General features: G+C 51.1%; 1 protein-coding gene across 1 annotated transcript in view; it reads left to right on the top strand.

Annotated features, from left to right (window-relative positions):
• HEATR1 (HEAT repeat containing 1) overlaps positions 1-22,331 on the top strand; it is a 171,667-nt gene that overhangs the window by 81,029 nt on the left and 68,307 nt on the right. The window contains exons 19-22 of the mRNA XM_088477396.1: positions 365-513; positions 643-835; positions 2,839-3,011; positions 3,220-3,384. Of these exons, the coding sequence (XP_088333522.1) occupies positions 365-513; positions 643-835; positions 2,839-3,011; positions 3,220-3,384 (680 nt within the window). The remainder of the gene's footprint in view (positions 1-364; positions 514-642; positions 836-2,838; positions 3,012-3,219; positions 3,385-22,331) is intronic.

The raw sequence follows: 22,331 nt of genomic DNA, 5'->3' as shown, positions 1-22,331 counted from the left end.
CAGTAAATGTGGTATCAGGGCTCTAGTTGGTATCCCTTAGAAATGCCAGCTAGACTCTGGGACAGCGGTCTCCTTGTTTCTGCAGCTAGTGCATTGTTGTAGTTGAACTGTTGCGATTTGCTCGCCGAATTCTCAAGGGGGCAGCACCCTGGCTTTATTCATTAGAATCTCTCAGGTGCTGCAGAACACGGGTCTTCTATAAAACTCTCTCACTCCATCTGAACAGTTAACATAATATAATGCAGAAGTTAAAGTGAAACTATCAGTTTATAACAGACCTGTGGTGTTACCACAAGCAATAAGAGTGCCTTTGTCTAATGTCTGCTCACTGACACATTGCCCTTCTGCTGTACTTGTGATGTAGGTAATGAGTGGTGGAATCCAGAGACCATGGACAGTGTGAGCCGCAACTACCTACACCTTTGTATTGGCCTCTTTGATGTGACTGTGTGGGGGGCCAGTGAGGGAGAGCATACAATCAACTTCCGAGCTCTCTTGGGTTTCTTAATTATGGTATGTTTATTTACCTTATTATCGGCTGACACTAAATATTTTCTCACGTTAAGGACTTTTGATATCTTTGAATCCAGCACATTTCTGCTACAGCACTTACCTTACAAAAGTGTTTTATGTTACATTTAGGAACACTTTAAAAATCATGTAGAACTGTTCAGCTTCCTCTCACTGCTCTGGACATACGGCTGCAACCTTTCAAGTCCTTTGGACTGCACAGTGAATGTAGTGCTACAGACCAGAGCCCTCTACATCGGTCACACCTTACTCACATCCCAGTCTGCTCAGAAGAAAAAGCAGCTTGCATCAATCTCTACCACAGGTAATTTCATGCGTTAATACCATTTCTGCACAGCCAACGTAAGAACTGTAATGTAACCCAATGCTTATTTCAGCTGGCATCACAACAGGTCCTTCCTATACTTTAGCATCCAGCAATCAGCTAGCTGGTGAAACGGGATGTAGTCAGGAAGCCGGTGGTCGAAATGCCAACCACCGGCTTCCCGACTGTGAAATCTCGCATAGGACTAATAATAGGCGTCTAAATACCGACGCCTATCATCAGGCCCACGCTGATGGGGGGGGTTAGGATTAGAGACTCCTGGGGGGATTCAGGGTTAGGCACCCCCCAGGAGGGTTAGGTTTAGGCTAGGGGAAGGGGGGTTAGGGTCAGGCACCACCTGGGGGTGATTCGGTTTAGGCACACCTCCCCGGCCCTGGGTGGGTTAGGTTTAGGGTGCGGGGAGGGAGGGAGGGATAGGTTTAGGCCCCCCTGGGGGGAGTTTAGGGTTAGGCACTAGGGGGGAGGTTACTGTTAGGCACCCCCCAGGAGGGTTAGGTTTAGGCTAGGGGAAGGGAGGTTAGGGTCAGGCACCACCTGGGGGTGGTTTGGTTTAGGCACCTCCCCGGCCCCGGGTGGGTTAGGTTTAGGGTGCGGGGAGGGGGGGGTTAGCTTTAGGCACCCCTGGGGGGAGGTTAGGGTTAGACACCCCTAAGGGAGGGTTATAATATTGTATTGCTTTACTATTTAGTTATTGAAAACCCTATTTCCTTAGGCTTTGTAGTTACTTGCATTCCATAGGCCTCATACTTTCCATAAATAAGACTTAGGTAGTGCAAGTATTAAGGATTTTAAAAAGGAGTTGATTATAGCAAACATTAGCCAGAGCAAGAGGGTGAGTGGCAAATAAATGGGTTCTGCGTAACAATTTCTATTATAAAAATAAACATACTGTATATACTTAACGTAGTTCCGTGGATATCATTAACATAGAATTTAACAGTCGTAAAACCCAAACTGTCATAGAATATAAACACACATATATTGGACAAATCTAAGCAAACAAAGAGAATACAATGAATGACAAAAGTAAAAAGAGGTTTCTGGTGCTCACCCGTTAGGCAACGTAATGGGAGGATCCCCCAAAAGAATATGAGTTTTGTACCACTGGGTCGGGAACATACAGTGATAGATCTGGGATTGTGTTGTAGTTGGCAAAGTTGCTATAAAACTTTCCCACATGTCAAAAAAAGAAAGTTGTGTTTTTTTATTTTTATTTTTTTGCTTAAACTTTTTTGTTGCTTAAACCAGTATAATTTAATTTTGCATTATTGTTTTAATGAAAAAAAATATTGAATCCTACTTATTATATTAATACTGTGAAACATTGCAATGTATTAGAAACATTGATCACCATGTGTTAATGCTTTCTAACATCAACAATCCAAAATGATTAGGATTTTTTATCAAGACAGCCAGACTATTTCTTTCTTCCTTCCACTCATCTCAGTAGGACTGAAGGTGAAGTGAAATAAACATGAAGGAGATTAAACTATGAGGTGTTTCTCTGTGTATTGCCTCTTTTAATGTGTTGGGGTTGTTTACCCTTTAAGATTGAAAATGTTAGTTGTGCTTTTCTCCTGTCCTATAGGACTGTTAGGGGAGGAGTTTGTGGAGTCTTGGCTACTGCTAGGCAGATTTAGTATCTCTCTGATCTGGTTCATCCTCCTTATTTCTCTGTGTGTGAATTTACTGCATTGTTTCAGCTCACGGAAATGAAGACCAAAAGCAACAAGAATGTCGAAGGGTATTCTCTTATTATAGGCTTTCTTTTTAAGAAATCACGTCACCGTACCTGTAGTCACAGCATAATAAAAGCGTTTTATAAAAAATAATAAAAAAATATTTGGTTTACACCAGCCAACCCTGCTGAGTGGTGATTTAATTTCCTTTGAAGCTATACTACGACCAAGGCAAATATTTATACAATATTATTCAAGAGGTTGCTGCTTGATTGTGGTTGTGTTTATGATTTTATCCTGCAGTGGTTGTGGCCTTGCTGATTAACTTGACGAGTCCTGTGAGAGAGGTGCGCAGAGCTGCCATAACTTGCTTACGTGCACTCAGCACAGTGATAGATTCCCCGCTCTCCCAAGTCATTAATGTTGTGATGGAAAGAACAGAAGAAATAATTGCAGACTCTACTTATGTGGCTCAGGTAATTATATACAGCTACAAATTTGTATCAGACCCCCAACTTGTTATTTTCATAGCGATCAGCATGTTGTATGCTCTCTCTCTGCTTTAGTCTGTTCAATATATATCTCTCATTTAAATTCTGGAAATTTTAAATAAAGCATTAAATACTGGAAATGTGGTATTCTCTATGTAGCCGTTGCAATGAGAGTTTTGTTTTTACCGTGCAGGCTTTGGGTAGTGTTTTTGAAGCACTGCAAACCTCTAGTCCCTCCAAGACTACACAGAAGCTCTCAAGTGCATTGGATCAACTTTTGAGTATCCTGCAGACTACAAGCTGTCCTTCATATGTCGGCAGAGTTTTGATGAAGGTGCTTAATGATGTAAATGGCGAGGTATGTACACTACTTTTTAGTTTAAAGATATTTTGATGTTCCTTAAGCATTGATAGTTGTGACATTCTCTAATATCTAGAGCAGTGGATCTTAACCTCAACCATAAGTTTTCTCCTTCATACACTGGGGGACACTGTAGTTACACTGGGTGTAGATGGTGGTAAATGGAGCCTGGCACTTTAAATCTTTAGTGATTTGGACATGGCTCCTCCCCCTATATACCCCAACCAACTTCATTTTAGACTTAAGTGCCCACTGAATCTGGTCGTACGCTGTGCAGCCTTTTACTAATTTTTTTTTAAAATTTGTTTAAAAACTCTTGACTGCAACGTGGGAGCCTCCAGAGGGACCCGCCACAGCCGGCTCCCGTTAGTGTCCAGGTCCCTTAGCACAGAGTCCTCCGTGCAACGGAGACATTAGCAGCAGGAGGTAGGGCCCATTTTCTGACTAGTAGAGAGTTGGTCTCCATTTCCAAGCCACGGTGCTCCCCCAGCCTTTAGGAATGTGGCTACAGAGTCCTCTGTGCAGCAGGGTCGGCTTTAATCTACAGCCTCAGTGGGCATTTTTAAATTTGGCGCCACTTGTACCCGCTATTATGTTAGAGAGCGGCTATCTTTAATCAGGTGTGTCTGGGAGGCAGGGCTTAGCGTTGGCACCCACCAATGCGGTGCCCTCACTCAGAGGCTGCACAGGGAGTTTTCCTTTCAAAAGGAGGGCTCCGGGTCACGTCAGCCCAAAGGGGGAGGTTTTGGTCCACCCTCCCCCCTGAGTGTGTGTCTACACATAGATTGCTGGCCATATTAGCTTCTAGCAGCAGCATAGCAGTCTCCGGAGAGGAAGTCCCTGCTACAGACACTTCTCACTCAACAGACCGGCCATTGCTCCTCCTCCTCTCATGCCACAGCCGGTTACACTGTGGGGGTACATTTAGGATTAGTCTGGCAGTATAGTTTAAGGACCTAATCAGCTGTGTAGCTGTTTTGTAGTTATCTTGCTGAAGTTCTTGGGGGTTGTACTTCAATAATCTACTTATTGTCTGAAGTAGATTATTACTCTGTCTGCATTACTGTTTTATATGGTCTTTTATACTTGTTTTCTTCTTCCTCCACTAGGCGGCACAGGGACAATGCTGGGTATAGCCTGGAGAGGAGTGTCTGGGCACCAAACGGTTAAATACAATTACCCATAAAGCCCAGGCTCCTTTCCTCTATACCCCGCCCTCAGGCAGAGGACCTTCAGTTTTTGAGTTTGGTGCTAGGCCGGAGCTGGGCATCAGGTTTTGGGGGGCTACTTTAGGTGGTTCCCTAACATTTTCTTTCACTTTTATTTAATTTATTTTAGTTTTTACTGAGTGTGCAGTGGAAGGCGTGGACGCCCCTACTGCTTCTCCATCACCCCAGCGCCAGTGGCCACAGCACCGGCGACTGGGCCAGTGACTTCGGCCACGGTCTCCCATACATCAGAGCCATAGTCGGCGCTCAGCGAGGGACGAGGTAAGCAGCGGCTCCCTGCATGCAGGGAGCCACGAGTTCGCGTCTCTCACCGCCAGAGCAGGAGACCTCCGGCGGTGCTGGAAGGTGGGGGCTCCCAGTTCTCAGCGCTCTCCACTAGACCATACATGCTATGGTACAGGGGCTGCTTAATACAAACAGCGGCCGCCATATTCCCGAGGGGGTTTTGCCAGAAGGGGGAGGTGGGCGCTTCCCTGTTCGCCTCTCCCCCACCCCTGGAGTGCGCTCCTCCATTGCGGCCAGTAAGCTCCAGGTGTCTTCTCACTTCTCTCCTCTCCCTTCTAGACGCTGGGCGGCCATTTTACTGCATGCCTGCCTCAGCACTGGAGTGAGAAGTTTGGGCTCCAGTCTCCTTTATAGCCTGCTCCCTACAGCTGTGCTTTATTCTGCGCCTTCCTGCTTTCTACTTCAGGGTCCATAGGGTATCCACAGGATACCTTGGGGTATAGGTGTGACGTCAGTCATCGGGCACCATAGAGTTAAGCTTTCAGCCTCCCAGGATGCACTAGGGTCCCCCTCCTATACCCCGCCCCCGAGCCAAGGCATCTCAGTTTAGTTCGGTGCCCGGCCGGAGTCAGAGGCACCTGTTAGAGGGGGGCCATGAAGAGCCCCTGAAGTTTTCGTTTTGCAGCTGTGGCTGCACATCTGGGAGTACAGCATGGACAGTCAGTTTTGACGTCCATGCTGTCTTCCCTACACCCCCGCCAGTACCGATCCGGGGATGCTGATAAGCATCTGGGGTCACAGCTAGCGGTGACCCCAGATGTTTAGGACCATGGCCGGACTCAAGGGGGGCAGCAAGGTAAGCAGCGGGGTCCCGCGGTGGGTCCCCGCTGATACATGGTCCAGAAGTCCCCAGGCAGGGGGCTCCCTGGCGACTGGCTGCAGCGTGGAGCCAGGTACTAACCTGCGCTTCCACTACCCCCCTGGGACAGCAGGACCGCGGCAGAGCGGTAGCGCTGCGGCGTCCCAGGGGTTAAATGCATGCCAGGGGAGCGCGACTTCCCTGTCTCACAGCCGGCGCCTCCCCTGCTGCACACAGCCCTCTCTGCAACACGCCAACTGGCCCTGTGGCAGCGCTCCTCCCCCAGACCAGCCTCCTCTCTGCTCCTCGGCGGCCATCTTCAGAACGCATGGTGAACGCTGCTGGAAGTCTGGACGGAGGCATCGTGGTCTGGGTCCCCCCGCATACCTCTCCTCCGCTGTGGTCAGGTCTTTGTATGCAGCGCTGTGTCCTACCAGACTCTGTGTCTGTGTAGTTGATTTATCAGCGCTGTTAGTGCAGGAATTGAGTTTCTTTGCATTGTATGCGACTGTGCTAGCGCTGCTGCCTGTACTTTCCTTTCTGACTTATTACTGTCCCTGTTCTTTTTGCTAAAGCCCTTGCGGTGCTGCAGGGTGGTCTCTCGCCTTTTTAAAAGGATTGGTGAGAGGGGTCACATACTTTGTACCATCATGTCTGAAAGTGACTTTCCTCTCCGGCTGCAGTGTACTACGTGTAAAGTACCTTTAGCGGAGGGGGAGGGTAGCGCGGAGGGCCTATGCCGGCAGTGTTTGTTGTTGGCGCGCCCTATTACGGTTACAGCACCGGTACAGGAGCCGCCCTGGGCTTGTTTCGCTCAGGCGCTTACAACTTTAGTGGGCCAGTTAGCTCCGTAGCCAGCGTTTACGCAGATGGGTTCGTCCCAGCAATCAGTGGTGTCGTCACCCATGCCGGGTTTCCCAAGACAATTGGTGGTACCCCGCAGTCTCCCTATTTCCCCTCTCCCGGTTTCTCAGGAGCCGGCGTGGGTTAACTCCCTGACGAGTTCTGTACAGCACTTGTCGGATGTGTTGCAAGGGGAGTCTGTGATGCGGCCTCATAAACGGCCGGTGGCGTCTCTGTCGGTTCCTTATGAGGATGACGAAGGGACGTCTGATGACGGGGAGATTCTGGATCTTTCCGATCAGGAACCTCTCCGTACTAAGGAAGCGGACGCTAGGTCCAAGGTGTATATTCCTGGACTTATTCGGGCAGTCCGCACAGCCTTGGTGATTGAGGACGAAGTTCCCCCAGCGGCTAATTCCAAATATGCCTTTTTTAAGGATGTTAAGGGTGACCCCACAGTCTTTCCTCTTTCGGGTCAGTTGGTGGACCATTTAGAGGAGGCGTGGAAACAGCCTGGCAAGCGATACCAGCCGCAGAGGCGTCTGGCGGTGGCTTATCCGTTCGCGGATAATTATTTTGCTAAGTGGGAATCCCCTCCACAGGTGGATTCCCATGTGACACGTCTTGTCTGTAGTGCCAAATTACCAATGCCATCCATGTCCTCCCTTAAGGATGCTACGGACCGCAAGGTGGAGATCTGCCTGAAGTCCGCTTATTCCCTTGCGGGGGGGGCAGCGCGGCTGGCTATGGCCATTTGCTGGGTTGCCAGAGCTATGGAGCGCTGGGCGGATACGTTGGAGGCGTCCTTCGATTCCGGCTGAGCAGGCGGAGTTGATTGGTAATCTCCGTGATTCGGCCACTTATATCAACGAGGCGGCCTTAGACATTAGTACCCTGGCGTCTCGAATTTCTTCGGCAGCGGTGGCTGCTCGTCGCACCTTGTTGTTGCGATCCTGGAAGGCGGACGCTGATTCCAAAAAGGATTTGGAGGTGTTGCCCTTTAACGGAGAAGTTCTCTTCGGTCCAGATCTGGACAAGATTGTAGCCACACTGGCGGCAGCTAAATCGGCATGTCTCCCCTCGGCCGCTGTCCCTTCTGGTTCAGGACCATCGTCCTTTCGGTCATCTAGGGCCCAGGGCAGGCCCAAACCACAGTCTTTTACCCGACAGGCTGGCTCCAAGAAATCGGCCAAGCCTCGGAAACAGGCCTGGAGTACCAGACGTCCGGCCCCTAAGCCAGATGACAAGCCTGCGGCCTGACGGTCCGGGCTTCCCTTTGGGGGATCCCAAAGTGGGAGGCCGCCTGCTGCAGTTCGCCCGTTGTTGGTCGGTCACCACGACAGACACTTGGGTTCTCGAGGTGGTCTCCCACGGGTATGCCCTCTCCTTCCGGCACAGACCCCCGGCTCGATTTTTCACCACGGGTCTACCATCAGACCGGAACAAGGCCACGGAGCTGTGGAAGGTCTTGCACACTATGCTCCAGGCTGGAGTTATAGTGCCTGTTCCATTCTCCCAGAGGGGCCAGGGTTTCTATTCCAATCTCTTTTTTGGTGCAGAAACCTAATGGGTCGTATCGTCCGATTCTCAACCTCAAGGCTCTCAACAAGTCTTTGCGGGTGCCGAAGTTTCGGATGGAGACCCTACGGTCCATCATTCTGGCGCTGGAACCTGGGGACTACATGGTGTCATTGGACATACAGGACGCTTACCTGCATGTCCCTATTCTTTTGCGTCATCAACAGTTCCTCAGGTTTGCATTCCGCAGCGACCACTTTCAGTTTCGAGCGTTGCCTTTTGGCCTGGCGACAACACCGCCTCTGTTCACCAAGGTGATGGCGGTCATGGCGGCTTCTCTGCGGCTGTAGGGAGTCCGCATGTTGCCGTACTTGGACGACCTTCTCTTAGTGGCAGTATCGCCGGAGCTCCTTCTGCGTCACCTGGACCTGACCATTGCCCTGCTGCACCAGCACGGCTGGTTGATAAACTGGCAGAAGTCCACTCTAATCCCGTCTCAGCGGATTCTGCACCTCGGAGCCTTATTGGACTCGGGACAGCAAAGGAACTTTGTGACGGGGGAAAAGATCTCTGCCTTACAGTCGAGGGTGCGCAGTTGTCTGCACAGCCGCCGGGTGTCTCTACACTCGGCGATGAGGTTACTGGGCTCCATGGTGTCGGTGTTCGACATGGTGGAATATGCCCAGTTTCACTCCAGACCTCTGCAGCACCTGATCCTGTCCAGATGGAACGGACTGCTTCAGTCTCTAAAATCCCAGACGATAGTGCTCACCCCGGAGGTTCGCCTGTCCCTTGCCTGGTGGTTGCAGACGACCCATCTCAACATGGGACGTCCGTTCTGGGTACCGAATTGGGTCCTGTTGACAACGGACGCCAGTTTTCGGGGCTGGGGAGCAGTTTCGGGTCCACACTTGTTCCAGGGCAGGTGGACTCCGACAGAAGCAGAGCTTCCAATAAACATCTTGGAACTCCGAGCGGTTTTCTATGCTCTCCAGCAGGCACATCGGGTTCTCCAGGGTCGCCCAGTGCAGGTCCAGTCGGACAAGGCTACCACCGTGGCCTACATAAACCGGCAAGGAGGAACCCGAAGTCGGGCGGCTCTCGTGGAGGTGTCTTGGATCCTGGTATGGGCGGAGCGCAATCTTACGGCTATATCAGCTGTCTTCATCCCGGGAGTGCTAAATTGGGAGGCGGACTTTCTCAGTCGCCAGGACGTTCATCCGGGGGAATGGTCCCTGCACCCGGACGTTTTTCAACTGCTGGTGGACAAGTGGGGTCTTCCAGAGATCGACCTCATGGCGTCCCGGCACAACAACAAGTTGCCGGTGTACGGGTCTCGCACAAGAGACGAAAAGGCATCTCTGGTGGATGCTCTGTCCGTCCGGTGGACGTTCCGGTTCGCATACCTGTTTCCTCCGGTTTCCCTTCTTCCACGGGTAATCCGGAAATTCAAACTGGAAGGAGGGACGCTCCTGCATGGCCCAGACGGCACTGGTTCTCACACCTTCAGGGTCTGTCCGTGGACAGTCCTCTGCGGTTGCCGCTACGACCGGACCTTCTGTCGCAGGGTCCTTGTCTTCACCCGGACCTGACTCGACTGTCTTTGACGGCGTGGCTGTTGAGACAGCCATGTTAAGGTCCAGGGAGTTTTCCAGCTCTGTAGTGCGTACCATGTTAAGAGCTCGGAAACCGTCTTCCGCGAGGATATACCATCGCGTGTGGCATACGTTCTTCCAGTGGTGTCGACCGAGAGGTTATGCACCGCGGGTGTTTCGTCTGTCTCGGATACTCGCCTTACTACAAGCGGGACTAGACCATGGGCTTCGCCTTGCTTCTTTGAAGGTACAGGTTTCGGCCCTGTCTGTCTGGTTTCACCGTAGGATTGCTACAATCCCTGATGTGCGCACCTTTATGCAGGGCGTTCTGCGAATTCAGCCGCCTTTTGTTCCACCTGTTGCGCCTTGGGACTTGACTGTGGTCCTGAGGGGTCTCCAATGACCGCCGTTTGAACCACTGGGCTCAGTGGATCTTAAATGGCTAACAGCTAAGACTGTTTTCCTTCTGGCCATAGCTTCGGCCAGACATGTTTCTGATTTAGGGGCTCTCTCGTAGACCCCCTTTCTTGATTTTTCATGGGAACAGGGCAGTGCTACGCACTAGTCCTGAATTTCTTCCCAAGTTGTTTCCCAGTTTCATGTTAATAAGGAAATGGTTGTTCCGGCTTTTAACTCACCTGGTCTTTTGGTGGGTGAGGCCACTTTGGATGTGGTGCGGGCCTTAAGGACTTATGTTGACCGCACTTCTTCGTTTAGGAAGTCGGACGCCTTGTTTGTCCTCTCTGGCTTCCGTAAAAAGGGTTGGCCTGCTTCAAAGCAAACTTTGGCAGCCTGGATCCGTATGGCTATTTCTGAAGCTTATCTTCATGAAGGCCTGCCGGTTCCTCCTTCTGTGAAGGCTCATTCCACTAGGTCTGTGGGTCCTTTGTGGGCAGCTCGACGTGGTGCCTCTGCAGTCCAGATCTGCAAGGCTGCTACATGGTCCTCTGTCCATACCTTCGTGAGGTATTACAGGTTTGACACCTTCGCCTCTCAGGATGCTTCCTTCGGGCGGCGGATTCTCCTTTCAGCACAGGAGCGTCCCCTCCCTTAAAGGATACTGCTTTGGGACATCCCCAAGGTATCCTGTGGATACCCTATGGACCCTGAAGTAGAAAATATGAGATATGGTAAGAACTTACCTTTATCTCTATTTCTACGAAGTCCATAGGGTTCCACAGGACTCCCGCCGTGTCGCACCTGTGCTGCAGATGGGCTTTGCTCTGGTCACCGTTTTTTCCGTCTCCCTCTGGTGAGAATGTGATTCTTGTGTGTATCCAGATCTTTTTTCTCTCTTCCTTCTCCTCCTCCGGCCTATGGCTTGGTACAAAACTGAGATGCCTTGGCTCGGGGGCGGGGGAGGGAGGGACCCTAGTGCATCCTGGGAGGCTGAAAGCTTAACTCTATGGTGCCCGATGACTGACGTCACACCTATACCCCAAGGTATCCTGTGGAGCCCTATGGACTTCGTAGAAATAGAGATAGCAAAGGTAAGTTCTTACCATATCTCATATTTTTTAGCTGGATAGTTGAGCTATTTAGCCCACTATTCTGCATTGAGGTCTGTGTGCTTGTAAGTAAGTGTGCCCTTTATTGTTTGCCTGTGCTGCTGTTACTGGTCGCTGGGGCAGCATCCCTTGCAGGGGTGAGTACAGTATATAAATATATACACATATTGCTGTTATATAATACTGACACTACTTCAGGACCCCTTTTTTTGCTTCATACTCTTCTTAGGGTGCGTGGTGCTACTTTTATGACTTCTAAGATGTCCAGAAATAAATCTACCAAAGAGACAGAAGCATCTGCACTGCGCACATGCAAGATATGTCTTCTTATTCTGTCTCCTCAGGATGCAGATCATGATAGCCTGTGTGATAGTTGCTTGGTAAGGTTAGAGCTCCTAGGTGTAGGCCTGCCTCATGCGGAAGCCCGACTCCAGTATCTGGCAGAGTTCCGAAGTCAGAAGTCTCTTCTGATGGCGAGGCTAATGCTTCTATTGCTTCCGATGTGGACACATCATCTGTACTTGAGGAAGCAATGTCTCTAGTAGACGTAGGAGCTCTTATTAGAGCTGTTAAAGCTATCCTTCAATTTGTTAACACAGGTCCTCTGGCTCATCTATCCCTTGCATCAGCTTGGGTGGCTAAAGCTGTTGGCCGCTAGGCAGACGCTTTGGATCAAGGTCTTACCTCTGGTGCTCACCGAAGTGATTTAGTTTCTATGGTTGCACATGTGAGACAGCTTCTTATCTCTCCGAAGCAGCCATAGATTTGGGGATTTCAAATTCTAAAATTTCTGCTTCAGCGCATGCGTCGAGAAGAGCACTCTGGCTACGCATCTGGAAGGCGGACACGGAATCTAAGAAGGCCCTGGAAGCCCTCACCTATTTTGGTGACGTTTTGCCTGGTCCAGAATTGGACAAGGCAGTGACTACGCTAGCAACTTCTAGATCTGCTTTCTTGTAATCAGTTACCACCCCGAGATCCAGAACTTCTACATCTTGTTACTTTCGTCCTCAAGGCAGGGCCAGAGGTCAGCCCTTTTCCAGAAACCTGGTTTCAGCTTATAAAAGCTCCAAATCCAGAGGTAAGCAGCAATGGTCCACTAGACGTCCAGCTGCCAAGCCGGCAGACTAACCTGCCGCGTGATGGGACGGGCCTCCCAGATTTCGCATGGAGTCCCTTTTAGTCCATCATTCTAACATTGGAACCGGGGGACTTTATAGCATTGTTGGATATACAGGATGCATATTTGCTATTCAAACCAGTAACTACCAGTTTCAAGCGTTGCCCTTTGGTCTGTCCACAGCCCCGTCGTGTGTTCACGAAGGTCATGGCAGTGTGATGGCTGCACATTTGTGCCGACGGGATGTCCGAATTTTACCATACCTGGGTGACTTGCTGCTACTGACGCAATCTCCGTCAGTTCTTGAAGACCACATCCATCTGATGGTAGAGCTCCTACAGTCTCACGGTTGGATAATCAATTGGAAGAAGTCCATGCTATCACTGTCCAGGGGTTGCTCCACCTAGGGGCACTGTTGGATTCCAGAGCTCAGCGAGTATTTCTCCCTCCGGAAAAGATTTTGACTTTACAGACAAAACTACGGAATTTTCTCAGTCAGTGTCAAGTGTCCATACACTTGTGCATGGAGGTTCTGGGGTTGTTGGTCTCAACATTCGTTATGGTGGAGTACACTCCCGGCCTCTCCAGGGTCTTATTCTGAAACAATGGATCGTCTCGCCCAAACTTCAAGGCTCAGACTTTACTTCTGTCTACTGAGGTACGTTTCTCCCTGCTATGGTGGCTCCAGCGATTTCAATCTGGACAAGGGACGCCCATTTTGGATCCAGGACTGGGTACTTCTCACCACCGATGCCAGTCTTCGAGGATGGGGAGCGGTCACTTGTCACCTAACATTACAGGGACGTTGGATGTGTCAAGAGAGCTGGCTGTCTATCAACATTTTGGAACTTTGTGCTGTGTACAGAGCCCTCTGTCAGACACAACACCTCCTTTCGGGGACGTCCGGTGAAGGTTCAGTCTGACAATGCCACAGCAGTGGCCTACATAAACCGCCACTGCGGCACTTGAAGTCTGAGAGTCATAAAGGAAGTCAGCAGAATTGTTCATTGGGCAGAGGGTCATCTTCCTGCACTGTCCGGCATATTCATCCCAGGCGTCCAAAATTTGGAAGCAGACTTTCTAGGTCTGCAGGACTTTCATGCAGGCGAGTGGGCGCTGCATCCAGATATCTTCCAACTATTGGTCCGTTGTTGGGGCCTACCGGACATTGACATGATGGCATCTCGCTAAAGCGATCAACTCGATATTGCTCCCATACCAGGGATCCGAACACTCTCCTGATGGATGCGCTAACGGTTCCTTGGACCTTCCCCCTGATTTATGTTTTTCCCCCCAATATCAATGATTCCTCGGGTCCTCCGCATATTCAAGCGGGAAGGAAGCACTCTGATCCTAGTGGCTCCGGATTGGCCTCGACGCGTGTGGCACGCCAGATCTCTTGTGCCTCTCCATAGACGCCCCTCTACGGCTTCCCCTGCGCCCGGATCTGCTTTCTTAGGGTCCATGTTTCCATTTGGACCTGGCCAGACTCGCTTTGACGGGATAGCTCTTGAGACATCCATCCTAAGAGTGAAAGGATTCTCTAGAAGAGTGGTTCAGACCATGCTACAGGCTAGAAAGCCACCTTCAGCGCGTGTTTATCACAGAATTTGGCATACTTACTTTGCCTGGTGTTCCTGGTCTTTCCTCTTTCGGGTCAGTTGGTGGACCATTTAGAGGAGGCGTGGAAACAGCCTGGCAAGCGATACCAGCCGCAGAGGCGTCTGGCGGTGGCTTATCCGTTCGCGGATAATTATTTTGCTAAGTGGGAATCCCCTCCACAGGTGGATTCCCATGTGACACGTCTTGTCTGTAGTGCCAAATTACCAATGCCATCCATGTCCTCCCTTAAGGATGCTACGGACCGCAAGGTGGAGATCTGCCTGAAGTCCGCTTATTCCCTTGCGGGGGGGGCAGCGCGGCTGGCTATGGCCATTTGCTGGGTTGCCAGAGCTATGGAGCGCTGGGCGGATACGTTGGAGGCGTCCTTCGATTCCGGCTGAGCAGGCGGAGTTGATTGGTAATCTCCGTGATTCGGCCACTTATATCAACGAGGCGGCCTTAGACATTAGTACCCTGGCGTCTCGAATTTCTTCGGCAGCGGTGGCTGCTCGTCGCACCTTGTTGTTGCGATCCTGGAAGGCGGACGCTGATTCCAAAAAGGATTTGGAGGTGTTGCCCTTTAACGGAGAAGTTCTCTTCGGTCCAGATCTGGACAAGATTGTAGCCACACTGGCGGCAGCTAAATCGGCATGTCTCCCCTCGGCCGCTGTCCCTTCTGGTTCAGGACCATCGTCCTTTCGGTCATCTAGGGCCCAGGGCAGGCCCAAACCACAGTCTTTTACCCGACAGGCTGGCTCCAAGAAATCGGCCAAGCCCCGGAAACAGGCCTGGAGTACCAGACGTCCGGCCCCTAAGCCAGATGACAAGCCTGCGGCCTGACGGTCCGGGCTTCCCTTTGGGGGATCCCAAAGTGGGAGGCCGCCTGCTGCAGTTCGCCCGTTGTTGGTCGGTCACCACGACAGACACTTGGGTTCTCGAGGTGGTCTCCCACGGGTATGCCCTCTCCTTCCGGCACAGACCCCCGGCTCGATTTTTCACCACGGGTCTACCATCAGACCGGAACAAGGCCACGGAGCTGTGGAAGGTCTTGCACACTATGCTCCAGGCTGGAGTTATAGTGCCTGTTCCATTCTCCCAGAGGGGCCAGGGTTTCTATTCCAATCTCTTTTTTGGTGCAGAAACCTAATGGGTCGTATCGTCCGATTCTCAACCTCAAGGCTCTCAACAAGTCTTTGCGGGTGCCGAAGTTTCGGATGGAGACCCTACGGTCCATCATTCTGGCGCTGGAACCTGGGGACTACATGGTGTCATTGGACATACAGGACGCTTACCTGCATGTCCCTATTCTTTTGCGTCATCAACAGTTCCTCAGGTTTGCATTCCGCAGCGACCACTTTCAGTTTCGAGCGTTGCCTTTTGGCCTGGCGACAACACCGCCTCTGTTCACCAAGGTGATGGCGGTCATGGCGGCTTCTCTGCGGCTGTAGGGAGTCCGCATGTTGCCGTACTTGGACGACCTTCTCTTAGTGGCAGTATCGCCGGAGCTCCTTCTGCGTCACCTGGACCTGACCATTGCCCTGCTGCACCAGCACGGCTGGTTGATAAACTGGCAGAAGTCCACTCTAATCCCGTCTCAGCGGATTCTGCACCTCGGAGCCTTATTGGACTCGGGACAGCAAAGGAACTTTGTGACGGGGGAAAAGATCTCTGCCTTACAGTCGAGGGTGCGCAGTTGTCTGCACAGCCGCCGGGTGTCTCTACACTCGGCGATGAGGTTACTGGGCTCCATGGTGTCGGTGTTCGACATGGTGGAATATGCCCAGTTTCACTCCAGACCTCTGCAGCACCTGATCCTGTCCAGATGGAACGGACTGCTTCAGTCTCTAAAATCCCAGACGATGGTGCTCACCCCGGAGGTTCGCCTGTCCCTTGCCTGGTGGTTGCAGACGACCCATCTCAACATGGGACGTCCGTTCTGGGTACCGAATTGGGTCCTGTTGACAACGGACGCCAGTTTTCGGGGCTGGGGAGCAGTTTCGGGTCCACACTTGTTCCAGGGCAGGTGGACTCCGACAGAAGCAGAGCTTCCAATAAACATCTTGGAACTCCGAGCGGTTTTCTATGCTCTCCAGCAGGCACATCGGGTTCTCCAGGGTCGCCCAGTGCAGGTCCAGTCGGACAAGGCTACCACCGTGGCCTACATAAACCGGCAAGGAGGAACCCGAAGTCGGGCGGCTCTCGTGGAGGTGTCTTGGATCCTGGTATGGGCGGAGCGCAATCTTACGGCTATATCAGCTGTCTTCATCCCGGGAGTGCTAAATTGGGAGGCGGACTTTCTCAGTCGCCAGGACGTTCATCCGGGGGAATGGTCCCTGCACCCGGACGTTTTTCAACTGCTGGTGGACAAGTGGGGTCTTCCAGAGATCGACCTCATGGCGTCCCGGCACAACAACAAGTTGCCGGTGTACGGGTCTCGCACAAGAGACGAAAAGGCATCTCTGGTGGATGCTCTGTCCGTCCGGTGGACGTTCCGGTTCGCATACCTGTTTCCTCCGGTTTCCCTTCTTCCACGGGTAATCCGGAAATTCAAACTGGAAGGAGGGACGCTCCTGCATGGCCCAGACGGCACTGGTTCTCACACCTTCAGGGTCTGTCCGTGGACAGTCCTCTGCGGTTGCCGCTACGACCGGACCTTCTGTCGCAGGGTCCTTGTCTTCACCCGGACCTGACTCGACTGTCTTTGACGGCGTGGCTGTTGAGACAGCCATGTTAAGGTCCAGGGAGTTTTCCAGCTCTGTAGTGCGTACCATGTTAAGAGCTCGGAAACCGTCTTCCGCGAGGATATACCATCGCGTGTGGCATACGTTCTTCCAGTGGTGTCGACCGAGAGGTTATGCACCGCGGGTGTTTCGTCTGTCTCGGATACTCGCCTTACTACAAGCGGGACTAGACCATGGGCTTCGCCTTGCTTCTTTGAAGGTACAGGTTTCGGCCCTGTCTGTCTGGTTTCACCGTAGGATTGCTACAATCCCTGATGTGCGCACCTTTATGCAGGGCGTTCTGCGAATTCAGCCGCCTTTTGTTCCACCTGTTGCGCCTTGGGACTTGACTGTGGTCCTGAGGGGTCTCCAATGACCGCCGTTTGAACCACTGGGCTCAGTGGATCTTAAATGGCTAACAGCTAAGACTGTTTTCCTTCTGGCCATAGCTTCGGCCAGACGTGTTTCTGATTTAGGGGCTCTCTCGTAGACCCCCTTTCTTGATTTTTCATGGGAACAGGGCAGTGCTACGCACTAGTCCTGAATTTCTTCCCAAGTTGTTTCCCAGTTTCATGTTAATAAGGAAATGGTTGTTCCGGCTTTTAACTCACCTGGTCTTTTGGTGGGTGAGGCCACTTTGGATGTGGTGCGGGCCTTAAGGACTTATGTTGACCGCACTTCTTCGTTTAGGAAGTCGGACGCCTTGTTTGTCCTCTCTGGCTTCCGTAAAAAGGGTTGGCCTGCTTCAAAGCAAACTTTGGCAGCCTGGATCCGTATGGCTATTTCTGAAGCTTATCTTCATGAAGGCCTGCCGGTTCCTCCTTCTGTGAAGGCTCATTCCACTAGGTCTGTGGGTCCTTTGTGGGCAGCTCGACGTGGTGCCTCTGCAGTCCAGATCTGCAAGGCTGCTACATGGTCCTCTGTCCATACCTTCGTGAGGTATTACAGGTTTGACACCTTCGCCTCTCAGGATGCTTCCTTCGGGCGGCGGATTCTCCTTTCAGCACAGGAGCGTCCCCTCCCTTAAAGGATACTGCTTTGGGACATCCCCAAGGTATCCTGTGGATACCCTATGGACCCTGAAGTAGAAAATATGAGATATGGTAAGAACTTACCTTTATCTCTATTTCTACGAAGTCCATAGGGTTCCACAGGACTCCCGCCGTGTCGCACCTGTGCTGCAGATGGGCTTTGCTCTGGTCACCGTTTTTTCCGTCTCCCTCTGGTGAGAATGTGATTCTTGTGTGTATCCAGATCTTTTTTCTCTCTTCCTTCTCCTCCTCCGGCCTATGGCTTGGTACAAAACTGAGATGCCTTGGCTCGGGGGCGGGGGAGGGAGGGACCCTAGTGCATCCTGGGAGGCTGAAAGCTTAACTCTATGGTGCCCGATGACTGACGTCACACCTATACCCCAAGGTATCCTGTGGAGCCCTATGGACTTCGTAGAAATAGAGATAGCAAAGGTAAGTTCTTACCATATCTCATATTTTTTAGCTGGATAGTTGAGCTATTTAGCCCACTATTCTGCATTGAGGTCTGTGTGCTTGTAAGTAAGTGTGCCCTTTATTGTTTGCCTGTGCTGCTGTTACTGGTCGCTGGGGCAGCATCCCTTGCAGGGGTGAGTACAGTATATAAATATATACACATATTGCTGTTATATAATACTGACACTACTTCAGGACCCCTTTTTTTGCTTCATACTCTTCTTAGGGTGCGTGGTGCTACTTTTATGACTTCTAAGATGTCCAGAAATAAATCTACCAAAGAGACAGAAGCATCTGCACTGCGCACATGCAAGATATGTCTTCTTATTCTGTCTCCTCAGGATGCAGATCATGATAGCCTGTGTGATAGTTGCTTGGTAAGGTTAGAGCTCCTAGGTGTAGGCCTGCCTCATGCGGAAGCCCGACTCCAGTATCTGGCAGAGTTCCGAAGTCAGAAGTCTCTTCTGATGGCGAGGCTAATGCTTCTATTGCTTCCGATGTGGACACATCATCTGTACTTGAGGAAGCAATGTCTCTAGTAGACGTAGGAGCTCTTATTAGAGCTGTTAAAGCTATCCTTCAATTTGTTAACACAGGTCCTCTGGCTCATCTATCCCTTGCATCAGCTTGGGTGGCTAAAGCTGTTGGCCGCTAGGCAGACGCTTTGGATCAAGGTCTTACCTCTGGTGCTCACCGAAGTGATTTAGTTTCTATGGTTGCACATGTGAGACAGCTTCTTATCTCTCCGAAGCAGCCATAGATTTGGGGATTTCAAATTCTAAAATTTCTGCTTCAGCGCATGCGTCGAGAAGAGCACTCTGGCTACGCATCTGGAAGGCGGACACGGAATCTAAGAAGGCCCTGGAAGCCCTCACCTATTTTGGTGACGTTTTGCCTGGTCCAGAATTGGACAAGGCAGTGACTACGCTAGCAACTTCTAGATCTGCTTTCTTGTAATCAGTTACCACCCCGAGATCCAGAACTTCTACATCTTGTTACTTTCGTCCTCAAGGCAGGGCCAGAGGTCAGCCCTTTTCCAGAAACCTGGTTTCAGCTTATAAAAGCTCCAAATCCAGAGGTAAGCAGCAATGGTCCACTAGACGTCCAGCTGCCAAGCCGGCAGACTAACCTGCCGCGTGATGGGACGGGCCTCCCAGATTTCGCATGGAGTCCCTTTTAGTCCATCATTCTAACATTGGAACCGGGGGACTTTATAGCATTGTTGGATATACAGGATGCATATTTGCTATTCAAACCAGTAACTACCAGTTTCAAGCGTTGCCCTTTGGTCTGTCCACAGCCCCGTCGTGTGTTCACGAAGGTCATGGCAGTGTGATGGCTGCACATTTGTGCCGACGGGATGTCCGAATTTTACCATACCTGGGTGACTTGCTGCTACTGACGCAATCTCCGTCAGTTCTTGAAGACCACATCCATCTGATGGTAGAGCTCCTACAGTCTCACGGTTGGATAATCAATTGGAAGAAGTCCATGCTATCACTGTCCAGGGGTTGCTCCACCTAGGGGCACTGTTGGATTCCAGAGCTCAGCGAGTATTTCTCCCTCCGGAAAAGATTTTGACTTTACAGACAAAACTACGGAATTTTCTCAGTCAGTGTCAAGTGTCCATACACTTGTGCATGGAGGTTCTGGGGTTGTTGGTCTCAACATTCGTTATGGTGGAGTACACTCCCGGCCTCTCCAGGGTCTTATTCTGAAACAATGGATCGTCTCGCCCAAACTTCAAGGCTCAGACTTTACTTCTGTCTACTGAGGTACGTTTCTCCCTGCTATGGTGGCTCCAGCGATTTCAATCTGGACAAGGGACGCCCATTTTGGATCCAGGACTGGGTACTTCTCACCACCGATGCCAGTCTTCGAGGATGGGGAGCGGTCACTTGTCACCTAACATTACAGGGACGTTGGATGTGTCAAGAGAGCTGGCTGTCTATCAACATTTTGGAACTTTGTGCTGTGTACAGAGCCCTCTGTCAGACACAACACCTCCTTTCGGGGACGTCCGGTGAAGGTTCAGTCTGACAATGCCACAGCAGTGGCCTACATAAACCGCCACTGCGGCACTTGAAGTCTGAGAGTCATAAAGGAAGTCAGCAGAATTGTTCATTGGGCAGAGGGTCATCTTCCTGCACTGTCCGGCATATTCATCCCAGGCGTCCAAAATTTGGAAGCAGACTTTCTAGGTCTGCAGGACTTTCATGCAGGCGAGTGGGCGCTGCATCCAGATATCTTCCAACTATTGGTCCGTTGTTGGGGCCTACCGGACATTGACATGATGGCATCTCGCTAAAGCGATCAACTCGATATTGCTCCCATACCAGGGATCCGAACACTCTCCTGATGGATGCGCTAACGGTTCCTTGGACCTTCCCCCTGATTTATGTTTTTCCCCCCAATATCAATGATTCCTCGGGTCCTCCGCATATTCAAGCGGGAAGGAAGCACTCTGATCCTAGTGGCTCCGGATTGGCCTCGACGCGTGTGGCACGCCAGATCTCTTGTGCCTCTCCATAGACGCCCCTCTACGGCTTCCCCTGCGCCCGGATCTGCTTTCTTAGGGTCCATGTTTCCATTTGGACCTGGCCAGACTCGCTTTGACGGGATAGCTCTTGAGACATCCATCCTAAGAGTGAAAGGATTCTCTAGAAGAGTGGTTCAGACCATGCTACAGGCTAGAAAGCCACCTTCAGCGCGTGTTTATCACAGAATTTGGCATACTTACTTTGCCTGGTGTTCGACCAGAGGTCTTAATCCCAGGTCTTTTTGTCTTTCACGGATCCTTTCTTTTCTACAGACCGCTCTGGACTTGGGCCTACGGCTCTTGTCCTTGAAGGTCCAGGTATCTGCTTTGTCGGTCCTCTTCCAAAGGCAGATTGCTCTACTGCCGGAAGTGCGTATCTTTTTTTCAAGGAGTTCTCCACATTCAGCCCCCATTCGTGGGTCCTTGGGACCTTTCTTTGGTTCTTCGAGCTTTGCAGTCAGTGGATTTGTGCTGGCTCACGTGGAAGACTGTTTTTTCTACTGCCCATCGCATCTGCCCGGCTGGTGTCTGATTTGAGCGCTCCCCATTTTTGATTTTCCATCCTGACAGGGCTGTGCTACGGACGCGCCTGGGCTACTTTCCTAAAGTGGTATCCACATTAATCAGGAGATGATTGTTTCAGCATTCCAGCTTACGGATTCTTCGCCACTGGAAGCTTCGCTTGGTGTGGTAAGGGCTCTCCGGATGTAGGTCAGTCTGACCAAGGAGATACGTAAATCGGACTCTCTCTTTGTGTTGTATGATGTGTTTAAGCGGGGCTGGCTGGCTTTTAAGCAGACCTTGGCCAGGTGGCTCCACTTCTCCATTCGCCATTCTTACTCCCTGGCGAACAGTCCTGCCCTTGCCATGGTGACGGCCCATTCCACGCGGTCAGTTGGGTGGTCTTGGGCAACGCGCTGTGGGGCTTCTGCTGAACAGCTCTGTAGGGGCTGCCACATGGTCTTCTGCTCATACCTTCATCAGGTTTTATGCGTTTCACACTTTTGCGTCCTTGGATGCCACCTTTGGGCGTTCTGTGCTCACTACAGCTCAGAAGCGTCCCTGCTGATAGGGGACTGCTTTGGGACGTCCCAGCGTTGTCCCTGTACCCCCTAGTGGAGGAAGAAGAAAATGAGACTTATCTTACCTGTTAAGTCTTTTTCTTCGACTCCATAGGGGCACAGGGCGCCCACCCTGACGTACCTGTCTTCTGGGGGTGTTTCCTTGGTGAACGGTCCGGCTCTACTCGCTATGGTTCTGTATGTATGCCGGCCTTCCTTCTCTTCTCCTCTGCCATGCTCCTGCCTTGGGCTTACTAACTTATAACTGAAGGTGCTCTGCCTGGGGGCGGGGTATAGAGGAGAGGAGCCTGGGCTTTGTGGGTATTTGTATTTAACAGTTTGGTGCCCAGACTCTCCTTTCCAGGCTATACCAAGCGTTTTCCTTCCTTTTCTCAGCGAGAGGAGAAATTATCTGCCGCCTGGAAACATTTGATTTAAAAAGTTCCAGATATCCAGGCGATTATTTTCCCTATCCTACTTACTGTACAAGAACAAAGATATCCCAAAGACTTCATATTTTAATTAATATCTGAATGAAAACACCTAATAAGCGCCGTATATATGTGACCAGATTATTTCAGTTGTCAAAACCTGCACCCTGGAAAGTAGGCCCTTCATCTGGAGGTCTTCCAGGATCTTTT

Source organism: Taudactylus pleione, unplaced genomic scaffold (assembly GCF_031769625.1).
Source record: "Taudactylus pleione unplaced genomic scaffold, aTauple2 ptg000201l, whole genome shotgun sequence".
NCBI lineage: Eukaryota > Metazoa > Chordata > Amphibia > Anura > Myobatrachidae > Taudactylus > Taudactylus pleione.
The sequence above is the reverse complement of the archived record's forward strand: the minus strand, read 5'-3'. Positions and strand labels throughout refer to the sequence as shown.